We start from the raw sequence: 23,520 nt of genomic DNA, 5'->3' as shown, positions 1-23,520 counted from the left end.
ATATAGGTACATAGGTAAATATAAAAGTGGTACTGTTCCCTTTACTTCTCTTTTCCCCCATAAGATTAAAATGACAAATAAAACAATACTTATAAATCTGCTTACGTTAGAGGACACACAATGTATAATGATGCAATTAGTGATGATAACATAAAGAAGGAGAGACTAACCTGTATGAGAACAGCTTTGGCATACTAGTATAATGAAGTTGAAATTAATGCAATCTAATTTGTTCAAGTTTGAAATGCTAATTGTAATCCTCAGACTGATCACCAAGGAAATAAGTAAAATATACTTAAGAAAATTAAAATGGTACTGTATAAATAATTAAACACAAAAGAAGACAACAACAGAGAGATAGAGAGGAAAAAAAAACATCAGTGGACTTCTGGTTTTCGTTCAACATCTAAGGAGCTTTGTTGTCATTCCTGTACCAACAACAACAAAGCTGAACAAACAGAAAATCAACAACTTTATTTAGATCCACCAGAAAATTGAGGTGAAAGGGCAAACTGGTGCCTCTAAAACTGTAGAGGCAGACAGGTGTATACAGAGAATCACAACTAACCAGAAGCAGAACTCTGACACTGGAGCCTTTACCAGTAGGAAAACTTAAAACTATTATTGAGGGATTGCTAAAGGTCTAGTGTGAGCAAGTGCCAGAGTAAAAATTCCCAGGGGGCCCATTCTCTGTGGGCCGCCAAACTTTTTACAAATTTTACATTCAGGAAACTCAACATGTTCTCAGGGCAAAGTCCAGAAATAAATTCCCTTGTGCTTCTGGCAAATGAGAGGGGAAAAGTAACGATTTTCAAGTACCCCAAGAGCAAAGTACACCAAAAGCATTTTCTTAAAAGTCTGCCCTCATGAGAAATGTTTTATCAGACTTTCACTTTAACCAGAGCCTAAGTGACCTGGAGTAAGGAAAGGACCCAACTCTATCCTCCTCTAGCCTTCTCAGTGCAAACTGGGAAAGAGAAAAGCACTTGTGAAGGTCTCAGACTAAGAGCAAACGCTCTCTAGAAAACTGATAGCTAATCATAAGATTATAGAATATTTACCCCTCCACTACACACACATATTACCATTATATTTACAGGGTTCCTGGTAATGCCATGGGCTTAAAATGGAAAACATTTCAAGTCTTAGTCAAGAAAACCTCTCTAAGGACACCTAGGTAACAGAGAAGACCAAAAACAAGGGCATTAAAAAAGGTTTGCCTCTGAAACCTACAGCTGCAGTAAACGGTAGTAAACATAGCTTAACTCCTAGTTAGATAAGAAAAAAATCTCATACTACAAAAGATCTATTTAACTAATTTAATATTACCTGGTGTATTAGATTCAGATTTCCACAAACAATTGGAAGATATACTAAAAGGCAAATAAACACAGTTTGAAGAAATAAAGCAAACATCAAACTCAGCAATGGCAGGAATTTTGAAATTGTTGACTAAAAATTTAAAATATCTATTAATAATATACTAAGGGTTCACATGGAAAAAATGAGTCAAGATACAAGAACAAAATGAATAATGCAATGAAAGAGATAGAATAAAAAGGATATGGTAGATACCAAAAACACTTTAACAGAAATGAGAAATGCCATTAAGGCATTAGACTGTACATGGTGGAGGAAGGAATCAGTGAGGTTAAAATTTGAAAATATATCAGTAGAAACTTCTAAAAATAAAAAGCAGAGATTTAAAAAATAATAGGAAAAATAGAAATGAATATCCAAGAAATGTGGAAAAATAACATAAGTAGGGAAGTCCTAACCAGAGCAATCAGGCAAGAGAAAGAAAGAAAGGATATTCAAATGGAAAATAAGAAATCAAACTATCCCTGTATGTTCATGCCACCTAAAAAATCCTGAAGACTCCCTCAAGACACTCCTGGAATTGATAAATGAACTCAGTAAAGTCTCAGGGTACAAAATAAACACATGCAAGTCAGTAGCACTGCTATGCACCAATAACAACAAAGCTGAGAACCAAATAAGACTCAATACTATTGACAATTGCTGCCAAAAAATTAAAATACCTGGGAATACATTTAATCAAGGAGGTGAAAGATATCTACAAGAACTATAAAACACTTAAGAAAGAAATTGGAGAAGACAGACAAATGGAAAACATCCCTTATGGATTGGAAGAATCGACATTGTTAAAATTATTATTAGTATTAGCCGGGCTCGGTGGCTCAGCCTGTAATCCCGCGCCTTTGGGAGGCTGAGGTGAGTGGATTGCCCGAGCGTGCAGGTTCGAGACCCGCCTGGGCAGTGAGACCTCATCTCTACAATAAATCAAAAAATTAGCCGAGCATGGTAGCACATGCCTGTAATGCCGGCTACTCGGAAGGCTGAAGCGGAAAGATTGCCAGAGCCCAGCAGGCGAGGCTGCAGTGCCGGAAGCAGCTACTGCACTCCAGTCTGGGTGACCAAGTGAGACTCCAACTCAAAAAAAAAATAAAATAAAATAAAATGACTGTATTACCAAAGTAATCTGCAGAGTCAATACAATCCCTATTAAACTACCAACAACATTTTTTCACTAAAATATTTTTAGAGATAAAAACCTAGGATTCTGTATCCATTGACATTATCCTCCAAAACTCAAGGTGAAAGACTTCCTCATATAAACAAGAGCTGGGCAAATTTGTCACAAGCAGCCCTGCCTTGCAAGAAATGATAAAAGACGTTCTCCAGAGTAAAAAACTCAGATATGTATAAAGAAAGAATTAGAGAAGGAATAACAAAAGGTACAAGATCTATTATTTTCCTTATTCTTAATTGATGAAAAGATAATAGCATGTTCAAAATAATAGCAACAATACATTTAGTATTAAAGCTTATGGAAGAAGTTAAATAAATAAGAGCAGTGTTAAAGGGAAGACAGGAAGAATTTGGTACAGCGTTATTTGAAAGTGAATTTGGATTAGTCATAAGTGTATATTATAAACTACAGAGCAACGACTAAAAAAAAGAAAAGCACAATTGATAACTAAGGGAAGAAAAACGGAATCAAATAAAATGCTTGATTAAAACAAGAGAAGAAAAAAAACTGTAAGAATTACCCTAATACCAAAGCCAGATAAACACATTACAAGCGAGGAAAACTACAGACCAATATCTCTGATAAATTTGTATGAAAACAATCATTAGCAAAGAAACAAAGCAGGAGTTATCACACTTCCAGACTTTAAACTTTATTATAAGGTCATAACAATCAAAATAACCTGGTATTGGTACAAGAACAGGTATATAGACCAATGGAACATGCCAGAGATTCTGGAAGCAAAACCTCAATTTCTTAACCAACATATCTTTGACAAAGCCTCCAACAACAACCACTGGGGGAAGAAGAACCTATTCAGCAAATGATACTGGAAAAACTGGCTGACTACATGCAGAAAAATGAAACAGGATCCCCCTACCGATCAACATATACAAAAATCAACTCTAAATGGATCAAAGACATAAACATAAAACCTCAAACTATAAGAATCTTAGAAAACACAGGAGATACCCTTACAAAAATTGGAATAGGCAAACAATTCCTGATCAAAATCCCAAAAACCCATGCCATAAGAGATAAGATAGACAAGTGGGACCTCATCAAACTGAAAAGCTTCTGCAAACCAAAAGAAACCATCGAGAGAGTGAAGAGACAGTCCACAGAATGGGAAAATGTATTTGCCAACTGCATATCTGACAAAGGCCTAACATCCAGGATCTACAAGGAACTCAAATGTACCAAAAGGAAAAAGATAAATAGCCCCATTAAAAAGTGAGCAAAAGACACGAACAGACACTTCTCAAAAAAAGGCATACAAGCAGCCAATAGGCACATGAAAAAATGCTCAGTCTCACTAATCATCAGAGAAATGCAAATCAAAACCACACTACGATACCACCTAACTCCAGTAAGGTGGCATATGGTCATCATCAATAAAACAAAAAACAACAGATGCTAGTGAGGATGCAAAGAAAAGGGAATGCTTCTACACTGTTGGTGGGTATGCAAACTAGTTCAACCTCTATGGAAAACAGTGTGGTGACTCCTAAAAGAACTAGAAAGTAACCTCCATACAACCCCACAATCCTCCCTCTGGGAATATACCCAGAGAAAGTTAAATCACTCCACAAAAAAAAGATCCATGCACATACATGTTTATTGCAGCACTATTTACCATCCCCAAAACATGGAACCAATCATGCTGCCCATTAAAACTGGATTGGATAAAAAAATGTGATACATATGCAAAATGGAGTATTACACAGCCATAAAGAAGAACAAAATAATGAACTTCACACAACCTGGATGTATTTAGAGTCTATAATACTCAGTGATTTATCACAGAAACAAAGAACTGAGTCTCAACAGGCAAAGTGGGGATCAAAGGGAGGCCCAAACTTTACCTATACGATGACCACTTGTATACCTAATCCTAAATCGTATCCCACATCTCTAAAAGAAAATAAAAAATAAGTAAAGAAAAAAAAAAAAGAAAGAAATGTTATACACCCAAAAAGAGGGAGGAGGGATTGGCAGAAACCAGAGACCGCCAGGGAAGGCAAGGGATATAATGTCAATAAGGGTACCTGATCTCAAACCAGGTTAAGTGGGGACCAAATGGAGGCCCAAATTTACCTGTATGACCTCTTGTATACCTAATCCTGAATTTTACCCCACATCTTTAAAATTAAAAAATTTTTAAAAAGAAACAAATACAAAATGATAACAAAGATGGCAGATGTTCATCCAACTACATCAACAATCCCTTTAAATATCAATGGTTTTGGTGATTTCCAGGAAGATGGTGGTGCAGCCAGTCAGACTGCGTGAGTCCCCGTGTGTGTGAGTGATTGTATAGAACAATTCTAAATGTGCTTCTGTGTGTAACTGGGAGTATGAGTGGGGTCTTGAGATCATGTGACCAGGGCCCTCCTGATGAAGCCACTGTGCCACAGCGGCTCTGCTTGGAACCCAGCACTTTCCAGAGTATAGAAGCTGGGCACCATCTTCTAAAATCAGCAGAGCTTTTCCCGGGAAGAACTGCTGGAGTGATTGCTGACCCCAACACCACAGTGCTGGGCTGAAAGCTGGCAGTGAGTGCCACAGAGGGCATGCAGTGAGATCCAGATACTGTGGCAAATGATGGAGAGGAAGCTGTCGACCCCACTTATGGCAGGAACAGTAGCCGGCAGAGAAACTGAGCAGACTCTAACGCCAGGGTAGCGAAGTGCTCCAGGGTAGCCTCTGCAGAACAGCAGAACTGCATCTTGATACCAGGCGCTTGCCATCTCTGTGTTACATTGGGGCTGCTCTTGGCAACCTCAGAGAACACTGCCCTCAGTGCACAAGCCCTGGTGTTAACGGCTGATGCAGAACCCCAGATGATCCACCCTGAGCCACTTGCTGGGCAACAGATGTAGACAGTGGGACTGCCGGTTAAAAGGTTGGCAAGTACCTGACATCCCCGCCACCCCTAGAAACAAATGAAAGAGTTTGGGAGGGCAGGGAAGAGACAGGAGGCCCCATTCCTTTGCCATGAACTGGAAGCCCTGGGAGCTGTGACAAAGCTGAGAGAGGAGAGAAGGGGGTGAGATCCTGACAGACACTGTGTCAAGTTATTTCAGCCCCCTTCCCTCACATAGGCATGCTATAGCTACCAATTGCAAGCAGCAGGGGATGAAGATTCTAACATCCTTAAGTTCCAACTGAGAATAGGGAACCTGCAGTAACAGCCCTGCAGTCCCAGAACCCATCACAAGAGGGAGCCTCCCCTAGCAAAGAGATACTAAATCTGAGAACTCCTAATCAAGGTTCTTCTGTTTGTTTGTTTTGGGGGGAGTACTGGTTTGTTTGATTATCTCATTTGGTTGCTGTGTTTGTTAGTTGGTTTTCTCTTTTCTTTCCTTCTTAGCTATGTCTCTTTTTCTGCTCCTTCTCTGTTTTTTATGCTTTTCTTTCTTTTTTGCATTTTCTATTTTTCTTTCCTGTTTTTTTTCTCTTTCTCCCCTTTCTTTTTTTTCTCTCTTTTCCCTCTTATACTCTATCTTGGACTCAGGGTCAATGCAAGCATACTGACTGTAAGGTCATAGTGTACAGAGACGAAGAGCAAGTCTTAGCTTGCCCATTCACCAGACAGGAAACATTATCCTGTCACTAGGCTCAGAATCATTGCAACCCTATCTACAACCCTAGTAAGTGCTCTAAATTGTAACAAGACAACACAATGCCCCATCTCCCAGCCCTGCTTCATAATTGAACAAACCCAGAGCCCCAGCTCAAGGAAGAACAAAAGGTAGAGCAAATATCAGAAGTGACTACTTCATTTTCCGCTGAGCACTAGAACTAAAGAGAAAGATAAAAGAACTGCTACAAATGAAGAGGAACCAGAGAAAAACTCCTGGGAACCATCAGAGTCCCAGCAAAAATCAGAGCTAGAAAGTTTCTAAGTAGCTACCGGGGCACAATGGCTATCTCCCAGAACGATAGTACCCAGAAGGTACTTATGAAGAACAGAGAATCATTGGATAGAATGAATAAAAATCAAGAAACACAAGGCCTAAAACTACATGAAACTGCAATGAAGTTAGACAGACTCAAGAAAGCAAACTTAGAAATAACAGAAATAAAGAGCTCCATCCAAGAAATAAATAACAAACTGACAAGCATTGGAAAAATAAACCAAGCAGAAGAAAGAATCTCAGAGCTGAAAGACCAAAATATGGAATTAACCCAACCTATTAAAAATACAGAAAAAAACACTTAAGAAGAAGGTGAAAACTCTCCAAGAGATGTATGATTTTATCAAGAAACCAAACCTACAGCTGATCAGAATACTTCAAATAGAAAAAGAAACTGAAAACACCTTGGAACAAACATCCATGAGGTCATTCAAGAAAACTTCCCTCATCTGACCAGAGAGATGACTATATAAGCACAAGAGAACCAGAGAACCCATAAAGGCATCTTATGAGAAGACCAACCCCTAGGCACATAATAATTCACCTACGCAAAGTAGGTATAAAAGAAAAAATCCTAAAGACAGTAAAGGAAAAAGGTAAGAACACCTACCAGGAGAGACCAATCAGAATTGCTACAGACTTATCTGGAGAGACACTACGGGCAAGAAGGAACTGAACCCCAATCTTTAATGTTCTCAAAAATAAAAAACTTCAAACAAGAATTTCCTACCCAGCCAAGCTAAGCTTCATCAGTGACAGAGAATTAAAACACTTCCCAGACATCCAATCCCTAAGAGAATATGCTTCTATGAGACCAGCTCTACAGGTGATGCTTAAAAGGTGCTGTGCACAGCAGAAAAAAGAAACAAAAGAAAAACCATATACTTCACAAGATCACAAACACAGAAGCAGCAGAACACAGCATACCCACAAAAATGAAAACACACATATATGAACACAAAAGCTAAATAACAACAAAACAGCCTTATAAGAGCATTATGTCAATGACAAACTCTCACATTTCGAGAATCAGCCTGGACATGAATGGACTAAATGCACCACTAAAAATACACAGAATGGCAAACTGGGAAAAAACACATGACAGTAATTTTCTGCCTCCAGGAAACTAATCTCACCACAAAAGATGCCCATAGACTCAAAGATAAAGGATGGAAAACAAATTTCCAGATGAACAGATCACAAAAGAAGGCAGGAGTCACCATCTTTTTTTTTTTTACGTGAGAAAGCAGGATTTACAGAAAAGCTCCCACAGTGGGAGGGGACCTGAAGGGGTTGCCCGAGGAGTCACAGTCTTAATATCAGACAAAACAACCTTGAAAGCATCAAAAATTTAAAAATATACAAAAGGACACTACATAATGATAAAAGGTTAGATCTGTCAACAAGAAATATCCATCCTAAACATATATGTACTCAGCAGAGGAACACCAACTTTTATAAATCAGCAGTAGCTGATTTTTTAGTAAACTAAAAAAGGATACTGACTCTAACACTATCATTTTTTTAATTTAGTTGGAGTCTCACTATTGTCACCCAGATGGGAGTGAAGTGACATGCTCACCGCCACCATAGCCCTGACATGCTGGGCTTAGGCAATCCTTCCACCTCAGCCTTCTAAGTAGTTGGACCTACAGATGCACGCCACCACGCCTGGCTAGTTTTTGTGATTTATTGTAGAGACAAGTTCTCACCAAGTTGCCCAGGCTGGTCTTAAACCCCCTGGGCTCAGGCAATCCTCTCACCTCGGCCTCCCAAACTGCTGGGATTACAGGCTGAACCACCACACCCAGCCTAACTCTCACACTAATCATTGCTGGGGATTTAAATACCCCACTAACAATCCTAGATATTTCATCAAGGCAAAAAAAAATCAACAAAGAGAGCCAGAACCACAATATGACACTGACCAAATGAACTTAGTACATACCTACAGAACACTCCACCCAACAACCACAGAATATACATTCTACTCATCACCACATGGAATGTACTCCCAAGATCAACCACATCCTCAGCCATAAATTAAGCATAAACAAATTTCATAGGACTGAAATACTGCCATGCACCTTCTCAGACTACAGTGTAATAAAAATAAATAAAACCACCAAAAAACTCCCCCAAATCCACAAAGACATGGACACTAAACAGCATGATGCTGAATAACTACTCGGTCAGCACAGAAACCAAAACAGAAATTAAAAGATTACTGGAAACAAATGAAAATGAAGAAACATCTTACCAAAACCTCTGGTATACCATAAAATCATTACTAACAGGGGAATATTTATATCTCTACAAACACACATCAAGAAAAGAGAACAAGTTAACAGCCTAACAAATCACCTAAGGGAGCTGGAAAGGCAAAACCACCAAAATCCTAACTTCAGCAGAAGAATCCAGACCACCAAAATAAAGCCCAAATATGAGACAAAGAAGACAAAAATACCATATTAAAAAAATTAACAAAATGAAAAGCTGGTTCAGTTCTTTGAAAGGATAAAATAAGATTGATGGATCCCTAGATAGAATGACCAAGAAAAAGAAAAACGAAAGCCCAAATAAACACAATCAGAAATGCAAAAGTCACAACTGATCCTGAAGAAATACAAAAGATTATCAGAGATTACTATGCACACCTGTAAGGAGACAAGCCCAATAACCTAAATGAAATGGAGGATAAACTAACATCACAACACCTCCCAAAGTTGAAACAAGAAGAAATTAAGATCCTAAACAGACCAATAACAACCCAGGAAATTGACTCTAAAATAAGAAAACTACTACCAGCCGGGCTTGGTGGCTCAGCCTGTAATCCCGTGCCTTTGGGAGGCTGAGGTGAGTGGATTGCCTGAGCATGTGGGTTCGAGACCCGCCTGGGCAGCGAGACCTCATCTCTACAATAAATTAAAAAATCAGCCAGGCATGGTAGCGCATGCTTGTAATTCCGGCTACTTGGAAGGTTGAGGCAGAAGGATCGCCAGAACCCAGCAGGTCGAGGCTGTGGTGGCCGGGAGCGGCCACTGCACTCCAGTCTGGGTAACAGAGTGAGACTCCAACTCAAAAAAAAAAAAGAAAAGAAAACTACTACCTACAAAAAAAAAAAAAAAAAGGCCTGGACCAGATGGATTTCCAGCAGAATTCTACAAAGCATACAGGAAAGAGCTGATGTCAATCCTATTGAACATATTCCAGGCAATTGAGAAAGACAGAACTCTTCCCAAATCATTTTATGAAGCCAACATCACATTAATACCCAAAACAGGTAAAGATTCAACAATGAAAGAGAATTACAGGCCAATATCCCTGTAGATGCAAAAATTCTCAACAAAATTCTAACATATCAGATTCAACAACAAATCTCAAAAGTGATCCACCATGACCAAGAAAGTTTTATCTCTGGGATGCAGGGCTGGTTCAACATCCACAAGAGCAAAAAGGTAATTAAATACACCAAGAGAAGTAAAAAAAAGAACCACATGATTATATCATCAGATGAGGAAAAAAGCTTTTGATAACATCCAGCATCTGTTCTTGATAAAAACCCTTGAACACCTAGGCATAGAGGCAACATACCTCAAAATAGTAAGAGCCATCAATGATAAACCCACAGCCAACATATTGCTAAAGGAACAGAAATTGGATGCATTTCCCCTGAAAACCAAAACAAAACAAGGCTGCCCACTCTCATCCCTCCTGTTCAACATAGTGTTGGAAGTCTTAGAGCAATCAGACAAGGGAAGGAAATCACGGGTATCCAAATAGGAAAAGAAATCAAGTATTCCTCTTTGTTGATCATATGATCCTATACCTTGAAAATTCAAAAGAATCTGTCAAAAACCTCCTTGCACTGATAAAGGACTGTGGAAAAGTGTTAGGGTACAAAATAAACATGCAACAGACAGTCACATTCTTATACACCAACAACAAACAGGTAGAGAACCAAATAAATAGAACAGTCCCATTCACAATAGCCAAAAAAAAAAAAAAAAAAAGGAAATACCTCAGCAACTTCCTAACTAGAGAAGTGAAAGATCTCTACAATGAAAATTGCACAACACTGCTCAAAGATGTCAAAGATGACCTAAACAAATAGAAAAATATTCCATGCTCACAGATTGGAAAAATCAACATTGTTAAGATGTCCATCCTACCAAAGGCAATCTACAGATTCAATGCTCTATCCATTAAATTACCAAAATCATTCTTCTCAGATCTGGAAACAACAATACAGAAATTCATATGGAAACATAAATGACCAGGAATAGTCAAAACAATCCCTAGCAAAAGAAACAAAGTGGAGGGATCACACTTCCTGACTTTAAACTTTATCAAAAGGCCACAATAATCAAAACAACCTGGTATTGGTACAAGAATAGACACAAAGAACAATGGAACAGGACAGAGATTCTGGAAGCAAAACCTCAATTTCTCAACCAACTCATCTTCAACAAGGCCTCCAACAACAACCACTGGGGAGAGGATAACCTATTCAGTAAATGATGCTGCAAAAACTGGCTGATCACATGCAGAAGAACGAAACAGGATCCCTACCAATCACCAAACACAAAAATCAACTCCAAATGGATCAAAGACCTAAGTATAAAATCTCAAACTTTAAGAATCTTAGAAAACACAGCAGACACCCTTACAGAAATCAGAATAGGCAACCAATTTCTTAACAGAACCCCGAAAGCCATGTCATAAGAGATAAGATTAAGTGGGACCTCATCAAACTGAAAAGCTTCTGCAAACCAAATGAAACCATCAAGAAAGCAGGAAGACAGCCCAAAGAGTGAGAAAAAAAAACTTATGCCAATTGCATATCTTACAAAGGCCTAACATCCAGGAACTACAAGGAACTCAAACATGCTGAAAGGGAAAAAACAAACGGCCCCATTAAAAAGTGGGCCAAGACCTGGACAAACACTTCTCAAAAGAAGACATACAAGCAGCCAACAGATGTGTGAAATAATGCTCAGCCTCACTAATCATCAGAGAAATGCAAATCAAAACCACACTGAGATACCACCTAACTCCAGTAAGTATGGTCATTATCAATAAAACAAAAATCAACATATGCTAGCAAGGATGCAAAAGAAAAGGGAACACTTCTACATTGTTGGTGGGTATGCAAACTAGTTCAACCTCTATGCAGAAAAGTTTGGTGATTCCTAAAAGAACCAGAAATTTACTTTCCATATGATCCAGCAATCCCCCTTCTGGGAATACATCCAGAGAAAGTTAAATCACTCTACAAAAATATGTACCTGCACGCACATGTTTATTGTAGCCCTATTTACAATTGCAAAAATGTGGAACCAACCATGCTGTCCATCGAAATTGGACTGGATTAAAAAAAATGTGGCCAGGCTCAGTGGCTCAGCCTGTAATCCCAGTGCTTTGGGAGGCCGAGGGGAGTGGATTGCCTGAGTCCACGGGTTTGAGACCTGCCTGTGCAACTTGGCGAAACCTCATCTCTATAACAAATCAAAAATTAGCCGGGTGTAGTAGTGTGCACCTGTAGTTCCAGCTATTTGGAAGGCTGAGGCGGAAGGATCACCAGAGCCCAGCAGGTTGAGGCTGCAGTGGCCGGGAGCGGCCACTGCACTCCAGTCTGGGCGACAGAGTGAGACTCCAACTCAAAAAAAAAAAAAATGTGGTACATATATAAAATGGAATATTACACAGCCATGAGGAAGAACAGAATTATGGACTTTACAGCAACTTGGATATATTTAGAGTCTATAATACTCAGTGATTTATCACAAAAACAAAGAACTGAGTACCACATGTTTTCATTCATAACGGACCCTAAACATTTACCATAATACAGTAAGAAAGAAATTGACAGTAGCTGGAAATTGCCAGGGGAGGGAGTTAGGCCACATAATATTACTAAGAGTACCTGATATCAAACCAGATAAAGTGGGAACAAAAGGCAGGCCCAAACTTTACTGGTATGAGGACCACTTGTATACTGAATCCTGAATTGCACCCCACATCTTTTAAATAAATAATACATAATATCAATTGGCTTAAATACACCAATTAAAACAAAAGGGAGAGTCCAAGTAGTTTTTTTAAAATACCCAATTATATCTTGTCTAAAGAAAATCACTTTAAATATAAAGACATGCATAGATCACAAGTAAAGAGACAAAAAAAACTATGACATGCTAACATAAATGAAAGAAAATTGAAGTAGCAATATTAATTTAAGATAAAACAGATATCAGAGCAAGAAAAATTATCTGATCCTAATCGGGGCATTATATAATATTAAAAGGATAAACAAAAGGGCAATTATTTTCCAAGACATAACAATTCCTAATGTGTATATACCTAATGACACAGAACAAGATGTAAGACACAAAGTGACAAAACAGTAAGGAGAAATAGAAGAATCCACTAATATAGATGGAGACTTCAACACTTCTCCATCAGTAACTATAATATCCAGAAAAGAAAGAATAAGAAAGGACAGAGATGACATGAAGAGAACCATCAATCAACTGTATCCTACTGGCATTCAGATAATATATTATCCAACAACAGCAAAATACACCTTCTCAAGCACACACAAAGCAATCAGAAGAGAGACCACAAGGCCATAAAAATACACTTTAACAAATTTCAAAGAATAAAAACTACACAACGTATGCTCTCAGATTACAAAAGAATTAGGCTTTAAATAGCTGGAAAGTCCAAATACTTGGATATTAAACAACATATAATACACAATATATGAGTCAAAAACATCTCAAGAGAAATTTTTAAAAATATTTCAAACTGAATAAAAGGGAAAATACAACTTTATCAAAATTTGTGGCATGCAGTGAAAGCAGTAACTACAGATAAATTTATAGCATTGAATACACATATAAGAAAAGAAGAATAAAAATTCAATAGTTGAAGCTTCTAGACATTTTTAGTTTAACTAAAAAACAAAGAGAAAATTCAATTCCAAGAAAGCCATGCAAAGACATACAATCATATGTCACTTAATGGCAAGAATATATTCTGAGAAATGAGTTGTCAGGCAATTATGTCACTGTGCAAATATCACAGAATGTACTTAAACAAACCTAGATGGTATAGCCCACTATAAACCTAGGGTATATGGTAGAGAATATTGCTACCAGGCTATAAATCTGCATAGCATATTACTGAATAGTGTAAGCCACTATAACACGACTGTATTTGTGCACATAAACATATCTAAACATAAAAAATGAACAGTAAACATACGTTATTATAATCTTATGGGATCACCGACATATATGCAGTCTGTCATAACTGTATAAATATTAGTGAAGAAAAAAGTAAAATTAAAAACAGAAAATCAATCAGAACAAAACCTAGTTCTCTGAAAAGATCAGCTGATAAATCTCTATAAAAATAGACAAATTGCTAATATCAGAAATGAAAGCAGGATGTCACTTCTGATCTCACTGACACTAAAAGGTTAATAATGGAATACTTTTAAAAATTCTGTAACCACAAATTTGAAAATCTTCATGAAATGAACAAATTCCTTGAAAGACACAATCTACCAAAACTCACAAGGAGATCTAAATAGGTATATGTCTATATATAAATAGACATATGTATATGTCAATTAAAGAAGTTGAATATGTAATGAATAACCTCCCAAAATAGACAGCACCAGGTATAGATGGTTTCAATTGTGAATTCTATTAAAAATGTAATGAAGAAAGCATACCACTTCCTATACTATGTTACACAAAAGAGGAGCAAAGAGAACATTTCCTAATTCATTTTATGAAGACAGAATTACCCCAATACCAAACCCAGATAAAAACGTTATGGGAGAAAAACTACTGACCAATATATCTAATAAATAAAGATGCAAAAATCTTTAGCAAAATAGTAGTAAACAAATCCAACAATGTATTTAAAGAATTACATGCATTGACCAAGTGGGAGTCACCTCAGGTATGTAAAGTTAGTTCAACATGTAAAAATCAAAGCATATTGACAGAATAAGGAAGAACATGCATATGATCATATCAATAGATGCAGAAAAAGCATTGAAAAAAATCCAATTCCTATCTTAATAAAAACTCTCAGAAAACTAGAAATAGAGAAAAAAGTTTTCAAACTGATATATAAAATCTACAAAACATCTACAGCTACCATTATACTAAATGGTGAAAAACTAGATGCTTTTTCCCCATGATCAGGAACGAGGCAAAGATTCACTAGATCACCACTCCTATTCAACATCATACTAAAAGTCTGAGCTAAGTCAACAAAACAAAACAAAAAAATAAAAGGCATAAATATTGGAAAGGAAAAAAATAAAACTCTGTTCACAGAAGAAATGATTGTGTAGAACATCCCAAGAAATCAACAAAAAATTGAAACAAATAATCAATTATAACAAGATTGAAAGATTCAAGATTAGTATACAAAGTATAACATTTGTATGACACCATGAGAAAGAAAAACAACATTGGAGGTATCACACTGTCTGATTTCAAATAACTCTACAAAGTTATGGGAATCAAAACAGTAAGGTACAGGGAGAAAACCAGACACAAAAAACCTAATACAGATCTCAGAAATAAATCCAAGAATATACAGTCAACTAATTTTGAACAACACCAAAAAGATAAAATGGGAAAAGATAATCTCTTCATTGTGTTGGGAAAACTGGATATCCATTTACAAAATAATGAAATTGGGTGATCTTACACTATAGTAAACTCCAAATTGATTAAAGACATATAGTAAGTCCAGAAACTGTAAAACTCTAAAAGGAAACATAGGGAAAAAGCTGCCAGACATTAGTCTTGGCCATGATATTTTGAGTAGGACACCAAAAGCACAGGCAACAAAAGCGAAAATAAACAAGTGGGACTACATCAAACTAAAAAAAGTTCCTACCCAGAAAAGATAACAATCAACAAAATGAAAAGGCAGCCTATGGATCAGGTGAAAATATTTTGGAACTATACATCTGATATGGGGTTAACAGTCAAAATATATAAGGAGCTCATATAAGCAATAGCCAAAGAAATGAATAACCCAATCCCAATTACAAAATGAGCAAATTACTTAAATGAACATTTCTCCAAAGAAGACAAAAAATGGCCAGCAGGTATATGAAAAGATGCTCAATATCACTAATCATTAGGGGAATGAAAATCGAAACCACAATGAGATGTCATCTCACATCTATTAGGACAGCTATTATCAAAAAGATGAGAGGTAAATGTCATAAAAGGTAAGAAATTGGAACCCTTATAAACACTGTTAGTGAGAACATAGACTGGTACAACCATTATGGAAAACAGTATAGACGTTACTAAAGAAATTAAAAATAAAACCACCATATGACTAAGCAATCCTTCCTTCTGGGTGTATATCCAGAAGAAATGAAGTGACAACCTCATAAAGATGTCTCTACTCTCACACTCCCCTGTTCACTGCAGCATTCATAATAGCCAGATATGGAAACAATCAAAGTGTCCATTGATGGATGAATTGATAAATGTAAATGAATAAATGCTACACACACACACACACACACGCACGCACCTATACATACAATGAAATATTATTCGTCCTCAAGAAAGGATATTGTTCCATTTGCAACAAGATGGATGAACCTGGACTACCTTATGCTAAGTGAAATAATCTAAACACAGAAAAAAGTATTGCATGATCTCACTTACATGTGGAATCTTTAAAAAAATGAATACATAGAAACTTAGAGTAGAATGACAGTTATCAAAGATGGGGAAGAAGTGAGAGGGAACGAAGAGATGTTACTGAAGTGCAAGATGTAGTTAAGTTGGCTAAATAAGTCTAGAAATCTAATATACCACAGGAGGTCTATAGTTATTAATACTGTATTATATAATAGAAATTTACTAAAAGTATAGATTTTAGATACTCTTACCACAGGAAAGAAAAAGAAAGGCAGCTATGTGAGATGATGGATATGTAAGTTTGCTTGACTGTAGTAATTATTTTAATGTGTATATGTATATAAATATTATGTTGTACACCTTAAATTTATACAGTTAAAAAAAAGTCATTGCAAGTATGTAGGAAACTACATACTTGCAATGAACAATTGTAGTTTGAAAATAAAAATGCATTTTATTTATTTATTTTATATTTTATTTTAGATTCAGAGGGTATATGTGCAGGTTTGAAACATGGTTATATTGTGTGATGGTAAAGTCTGAACTACTACTGAATCCATCAAGCAAATAGTGAGCATTGTACCTGACAGGCAATTTTTCAGCCCTTGCTCCCTTCTTGTCCTTTCTCCCTTTAGGAATCCCCAATATCTATTGTTTCCATCTTTATGACCATCTGCACCCAGTGTTTAGCTCCCACTTATAAGTGAGAATGTGCGTTATTTGATTACTTTGCTTAGAATAATGAAATTTAAAATGTAATAGCATTACATTAACAAAAAATAAAATACATAGCAAAATAGGTACAATAACTATATAAGGAAAACTGCAAAACTCAGACTAAAAAAAATCAAAAGGTCTAAGTAAATGGAAAGATATTCCATGTTCATGGAGAGAAAGATTCACAATTTTCTTTCTTTTTTTTTGAGTTGTGGTCTCACTTCGTCACCCAGGCTGCAGTGCAGTGGCACACTCACGGCCACCCCAGCGTTGACTTGCTGGGCTCCAGGGATCCTTCTGCCTCAGCCTTCCAAGTAGCCAGAACTACAGGCATGCGCTACCACACCTGGATAATTTTTGATTTATTGTAGAGACGCGGTCTCACCAAGTTCCCCGGGCTGGTCTCGAACCCATGGGCTCAGGAAATCCACTCGCCTTGGCCTCCCAAAGTGCTGGAATTACAGGCTGAGCCACCGAGCCCAGCCTTGTTAATAAGTCACTTCTTACTAAATTGATGTATAGTTTCAATTCAATCATAATCAAAATCCCAGAAAGGTATTTTGTGTTTATATATAAAGTGATACTAAAATTTATATAAAAAGACAAAGCAAAAAACAAAATACAGAATAACCAACACAATATTAAAAGGAAAAAAGATAAGGGACTGACATTACCCAGCCTCAAGGGCTTACTGTAAAACTACAGAAATCAAGACAGTGTGGACTGATGAAAGACTAGAAAACGAGATCTATGTAAGAGAATAGAAAGTCTAGAAATATACTCACACTAATAATGTTAAGTGATAACTCACAAAGGAGAAAAGGAAATTCAATGGAGAAAGGTTAGTCTTTTCAAAAATGATTCTGAAACAACTGTATAACTACATGCAAATGGTCTAGATATAGACCTTATTATAACTTTCACCAAAATTAAATCCCAACGAATCAAAGACATCAATGTAAAATGAAAATCTATAAAACTGTTAACAGAAGAAAATCTAAAAGACTTTAGATTTGGTGATAACTTATTATATATAAATATGCATGTAAAAATGCATGTCTGTACTTAGCTCAAATTTTCTGTAAAGCAAAAACGGCTCTAAAAATAAAGACTATTAAATTAAAAATTAACACACAACATAACAGAAAACAAATATCAAAAGGGCAAAAGAAAGTCCTTCCTTGTCAGAAATAATTTTACATGTAAATGTTTTAATTTAAAGGCTCCAAATAAAATAAAGAGGTCAGCATAATGAATAAAAATACAGGACTCACTTTAGATGCAAAAATTAAAAATAGGTTAAAAGTAAAGGGGTTAAAAAAATATTTCTTGCAAATTGTCATCAGAAGTAGATGAAATAAAGAAGCACACAAACTACCAAAACTAACTCAAGAAGAAACAGAAAATATGTACACTCTGTATAATTATCAGAGGAAATAGACTTTAAGTCAAAAATTGTTATAAGAAAAAAAGAAACCATTATATTTTGGTAACAGGGTCAATCCATTAAAAAAGATATAACATTTATAAGCATACATGCCTCTAACAACAGAGCTCCAAAAACTGAAGTAAAAATTAACAGAACTGAAGAAAAAAATAGAAAATAATACTTGAAGACATCCAAACTCTACTTCCAACTGTTAATATAAAAACTAGGTAGATCAATAAGGAAATAGAATACTTGAACATCAATACACCTATAAAGTATACACAGAACACTCCATTCAATAATAGAATACACATACTTCTCAAGTGTACATGAAACTTTTCTCAAGAGAGATCATATGTATGGCCACAAGAAGTCTCAATAAGTATAAAAAGATACAAATTGTATAAAATATCTTCTGTGATCTGAGAGACCAAAATAGATATTTCTTTATCAGCTAAAATGGACTCCAAGGTTAAGGAAACAAAAGTTATCTATAGGTCAAGGGTTCAGGGCTCAGTTGGTATGGCAACCTCCTAAATTTCTGTGGCTACAAGAATAATCACATCCTTGCTAAACTCCCTAAAAGCAGGAGCTATAAGGCAAAGTGTCAGACCCTTCCTAACTCTGATGTGCAACCCAGACCACTAAAATTCTGATTGAAGAGAGGACCCACCTTACAAACACTCTTTTCTGGTAAGCAACTGTAGACCATAAGCCAGTTTCAACCAGCTTATAAAGATTGCACACAAACTGTCTTTGTGTCTTACAGTTCACCTTTCGATATAAACAGGCAAATCCCAAGACATTAATGCTAAAGCCCATCACAAAGTGAACAGGAGATGAATGTTACGTACAGTTTACCCATTGTGCATGCACTCAAACCCCTTAATAAATCTGTATAGCTTTTTCTCCAAATACACTGAATAATTATGACTCTGTTATACGAACCCTGAGACATAAAACCCAACCAGCCATTTCCCTCTTTGAAGAGAGAACACCTTCAATCCATATCTAAGACTATGTCTCCCAGGTTTACAGACAGATATGACCAATAAAGCTCTCTTTCTACTATATAACCATCCTGGTGGTCTTTTGCATAGCACTTCTATGACCACAAGAAAATTAAACTAGAAATCCATAATAAAAGGAAAAAATAATGTTTATAAATATATGAAAATTAGACAACATACTCAAAAAATCAATAGGTAAAAAAAACACAAATGAAATTAGAAAATACCTAGAGATTAATGAAAATGAAAATACAACATGCCAAAAATTATGGATTGCAGTTAAAGCAGTACTCAGAAGAAAATGTATAGGTTTAAACACCTATATTAAAAAAGAAAAAAGGTCTTGAATCAATTACTTAACTTCACACCTTAAGAAACTAGAAAAAGAAGAATGAATTAGCATTAGAACTAGCAAAAAGAAGGAAATAATGAGTAGAAAATAAATAAGAAGGAAATAATGAGTAGAAGGAAATAATGAGTAGAAAATAAATAAATTAAATAGAGTATAGTAGAAACAATAAAAGAATCAAGGAAAACAAAAGTTGTTCTTTGGGGGGGAAAAAGGCAATAAAATTGACATTTACAGAGACAGACCAAGCGAAAAAAACAGACATAAAATAGGGACATTGCTATTTACCTTTCAGACGTAAAAAGGATTATAAGTTGTTTTATGCAATAAACAACTGTAGGCCAACATATTAGACAACCTAACTAAAACGGACAAATTGCTATAAATACATAAAGTACCAAAAGTGACTAAAGAAGAAACAGAAAACATGAACAAATCTATAACTACATAAGGAGTTTGACTCAGTAGTCAACAATGTCCCAACAACAAAAAAGATTAGAACCCAATAGCTTCCGTGGAGAATTCCACCAAACAGTTAAAGAAGAATTAAACAAAATCCACCTCAATTTCTTAAAAAAGAATAGAAGAGGAAGGAACACTTTCTAACTCAATTAATGAAGACAGCATTACTCCAATACCAAAGCCACACAATGATATCACTTTGAGTGCAAACATTCTCAATAAAAAAATAACAAACCAATTCCAGCAGCATACTAAGTACTAAACAACATGACCAAGTGAGACATGTTCCAGGAACAAAAAGGCCATTTAACATATGACAGTCAAGAATATAATACACTACATTAATAGAAAGATGGGTGAAAAAACATGGTAATTTGATATGGAAGTATTTGGCAAAACTCAATATGCTCTCATGACAAAACATACTCTGTGAACTAGGAATTTACAAGAATTTCCTCTACCTGATAAAGAGCCTTTATGAAAAAAGGTTCAACAGCAAATATCAAATGCCATAGTGAAAGTCTGAAAGCTTTCTCCCTAAGATCAAGAATAAGAAAAGGATGCCTTCTTTTGCCAATGTTTCTACTAAACATTGTTCTGGTTCAACTAAGAGCAATTTGGCAAGAAAAAGATGCGAAATTTACCCAAGATTGAAAGGAAAAAGTAAAACAATATTGCTATTCACAGATGACATGATCTTTCATATAAAAATTACTAAAAAGTTCACAAAACAAAACAACACTATTAGCGCTAATAAATGAACTCAACCAAGAAGCAGGATACATTTAAAAACTCAGTGTGTTTCCGTACACTAGCAATAAACAATGTACAGAGGAAATTAAGCAAATTATACTTACAATAGCATCAGAAAGAATACTTAGAAATATATTCAACAAGAGGTAGAAATATATTTGACAAGAGGTACAAGTCTTATATACTTAAAATTATAAAACGCTATGAAAGAAATTCAAGAAATCCTAAATAGAGATCTATCTTGTGTTCATGGATTAGAAGACTAAATATTGTTAAGGTGGTAATGATATAAAAAGCTATATAAAGATTCAGTGAAATCCCTATCAAAACTGCAGTGGGGCTGCAGCGGCTGTGAGTGTTCCACTGCCCTCCAGCCTGGGCAACAGAGTGACTCCGACTCAAAAAAACCCAAAAAACTTCAATGGTGTTTTTTGGCAGAACTGGAAAAGCAGATGGTAAAAATCATATGGAAATGCAATCAACCTTACCTTACCAAGACAACATGGGAAGAAGAAGAAAACTGAAGGACTTTCACTTCCTGATTTCAAATCATACAGCAAAGCTACAGTCATCAAAATGCTATGATACTGACATAGGAATAGCTATATAGAACAATGGAATAAAACAGAGAATCCAGAGATACTTATGGCTAATTGGCTCACAAGAGTGCTAAAGATCATTCAATGTGTAAAGAATAGTAGCTTTAACAAATGGTGACAAATGTAACCATTAAAGTCTCTTTAACAAAAGGCATGCAAAAGTATGAGGTTGGATCCATATCTTATACTATAAAAAAAAATTAGCTCAATATAGAGCTTAGACCTAAATAGAAAAGCTAAACCTACAAAAAGGGTATATCTTGATGACCACAGATTTGGAAATAAATTCTTAGAAACAATACCCAAAGCACAAGAAATAAGAACAAAAGAACAGATTACTGGACTTTGTCAAAATTAAAAATTAATAATACAGAAAAGAACACTATTAAGAAAGTGAAACAACAACCTACAAAATAGAAGCATATATTTGCATCTCATGTATTAATAAGACTCTAGTGTCCAGAATATTTAAAGAACTCTTAACAACTCAACACCAAAAGACACATAACCCAATTTAAAAATGAGCAAGGGACTTTAATAACCACTTATCCAGAAAAGGTATAAAAATAATACAAATGGCAAATAAATACATGAAAAGATGCTCAGCTACATTAGTCACCAAAAATTCAAATCATAACCACAATGCTTAATTTCTATAGAAGTCATCTTTTTTCTTTTATGGGTTCAAGTATACTCAGGTTTCCTAAGGACTCATCCACCTATTAAACAAGCCAGGGAACAAAGACCCCATAACTCCTAAGAATGCTAATAATGTGTCCTCAAAAAGCTAAAGACAGAGTTTCTGTCTGACAATTCATCTCACGGGCCAGAGAAAAATTCTATGATTTTTTTTTTTTTTAAAGAAAAGAAAAATAGTAAGGAAGATACTAGACAGTGAAAATGAGGTTGAACTCTTGTCTTCTTTCTCTTAAAGCTTCAGGCCTCTCAATTTTTGGATTTGGCAATCCTAGATGGCCAAAAAAAAAAGAGAAGGTAAGTCAGGGAAATGGGTAGGTACAATCAAACACTGACGGCAGAAGAATCCAGGGAAAAAGAGGAAGAAAGAAAAGTAGCAGGCAATAGTATTTAAGGTAAAAAAAGGAAGAGGTGCCCTACTGGGACCACATAAAAACACACAGATAACTATTCCTAAGTACTCATTCATAAATAAACCATTTATAAATAGAAACTCATTAGATATCTAGCTCAATTCTTTGTTTTCCAGAAAATATTGGATCTCCACTCTGCATTACTAAGAAAAGCACATTCTCCTTATGGTAAATTATCACAGCAAGGTGTAAGTTATTTGAGACAGCAAACTTTTCATTAAGTGCATGAATCAAGAGAATTTTATTTTGGAGGCTATTAGGCTAAGTCAAAGTATATAACCATAAATAAATCCAAATAAAATATTTGGATTTATAACATTTATATTCTAAAAATGCTGCTGGTAATTCACAACATGTTAAAACTAGTTATGTGTTCCCAATTTGTTTTACTTTAAAGAAGTGTATATACTTACCTGAAAATGTAAAAAACAGTTCATTTTGCAAACCAGCTCTCTGCATTTTAATACGATGGCATTCAGACTTAAGTAAGGAAATTTCACATGAAAGGTCAAGAACCATTTTGCTTAAAATCTGAAGAAGCTTCTTCTCAAAAGAAATATTGTAGATACTATTGCAGGGAGCTGCGTGATATCGAGCTGTGAACTGGTAGTAATAATGGGGTTCACGGTAAGCTGTAAAAAGTTAAACAGAGAAAGACACAAAAAGGGTTATTTAAGAAATTCAACTATATACTGCAACTATTTAAAAGAAATAATTATTTAGGACATATTCTTGGTGCATATTTTTATATTCATCTACATTTATTTCTATCTCACAAATTATCTAGCAGTTACAAAGTGCCAAATACTATGATAGCTACTTTATAAACAGTGACTCATTTAAATCTCTTTACGCCACGTAAGACTGGTATTACTTTTATATTCATCATGAAGAAACTGAGAGAGGCAGAGGTCACATGT

General features: G+C 35.6%; 1 protein-coding gene across 1 annotated transcript in view; it reads right to left on the bottom strand.

The window, feature by feature from the left end:
• ZPBP (zona pellucida binding protein) overlaps positions 1-23,232 on the bottom strand; it is a gene marked incomplete at its 5' end in the record, with an annotated part of 122,662 nt that extends 99,430 nt beyond the window's left edge. The window contains one exon of the mRNA XM_008055242.2: positions 23,014-23,232. Within this exon, the coding sequence (XP_008053433.2) occupies positions 23,014-23,232 (219 nt within the window). The remainder of the gene's footprint in view (positions 1-23,013) is intronic.
• Positions 23,233-23,520: the final 288 nt, after the last annotated feature.

Source organism: Carlito syrichta, unplaced genomic scaffold (assembly GCF_000164805.1).
Source record: "Carlito syrichta isolate Samal-C Ts95f unplaced genomic scaffold, Tarsius_syrichta-2.0.1 Scaffold80800, whole genome shotgun sequence".
NCBI classification, from domain to species: Eukaryota; Metazoa; Chordata; class Mammalia; order Primates; family Tarsiidae; genus Carlito; species Carlito syrichta.
Note: the sequence above shows the minus strand (reverse complement) of the source record. Positions and strands in the feature narration are given on the sequence as shown.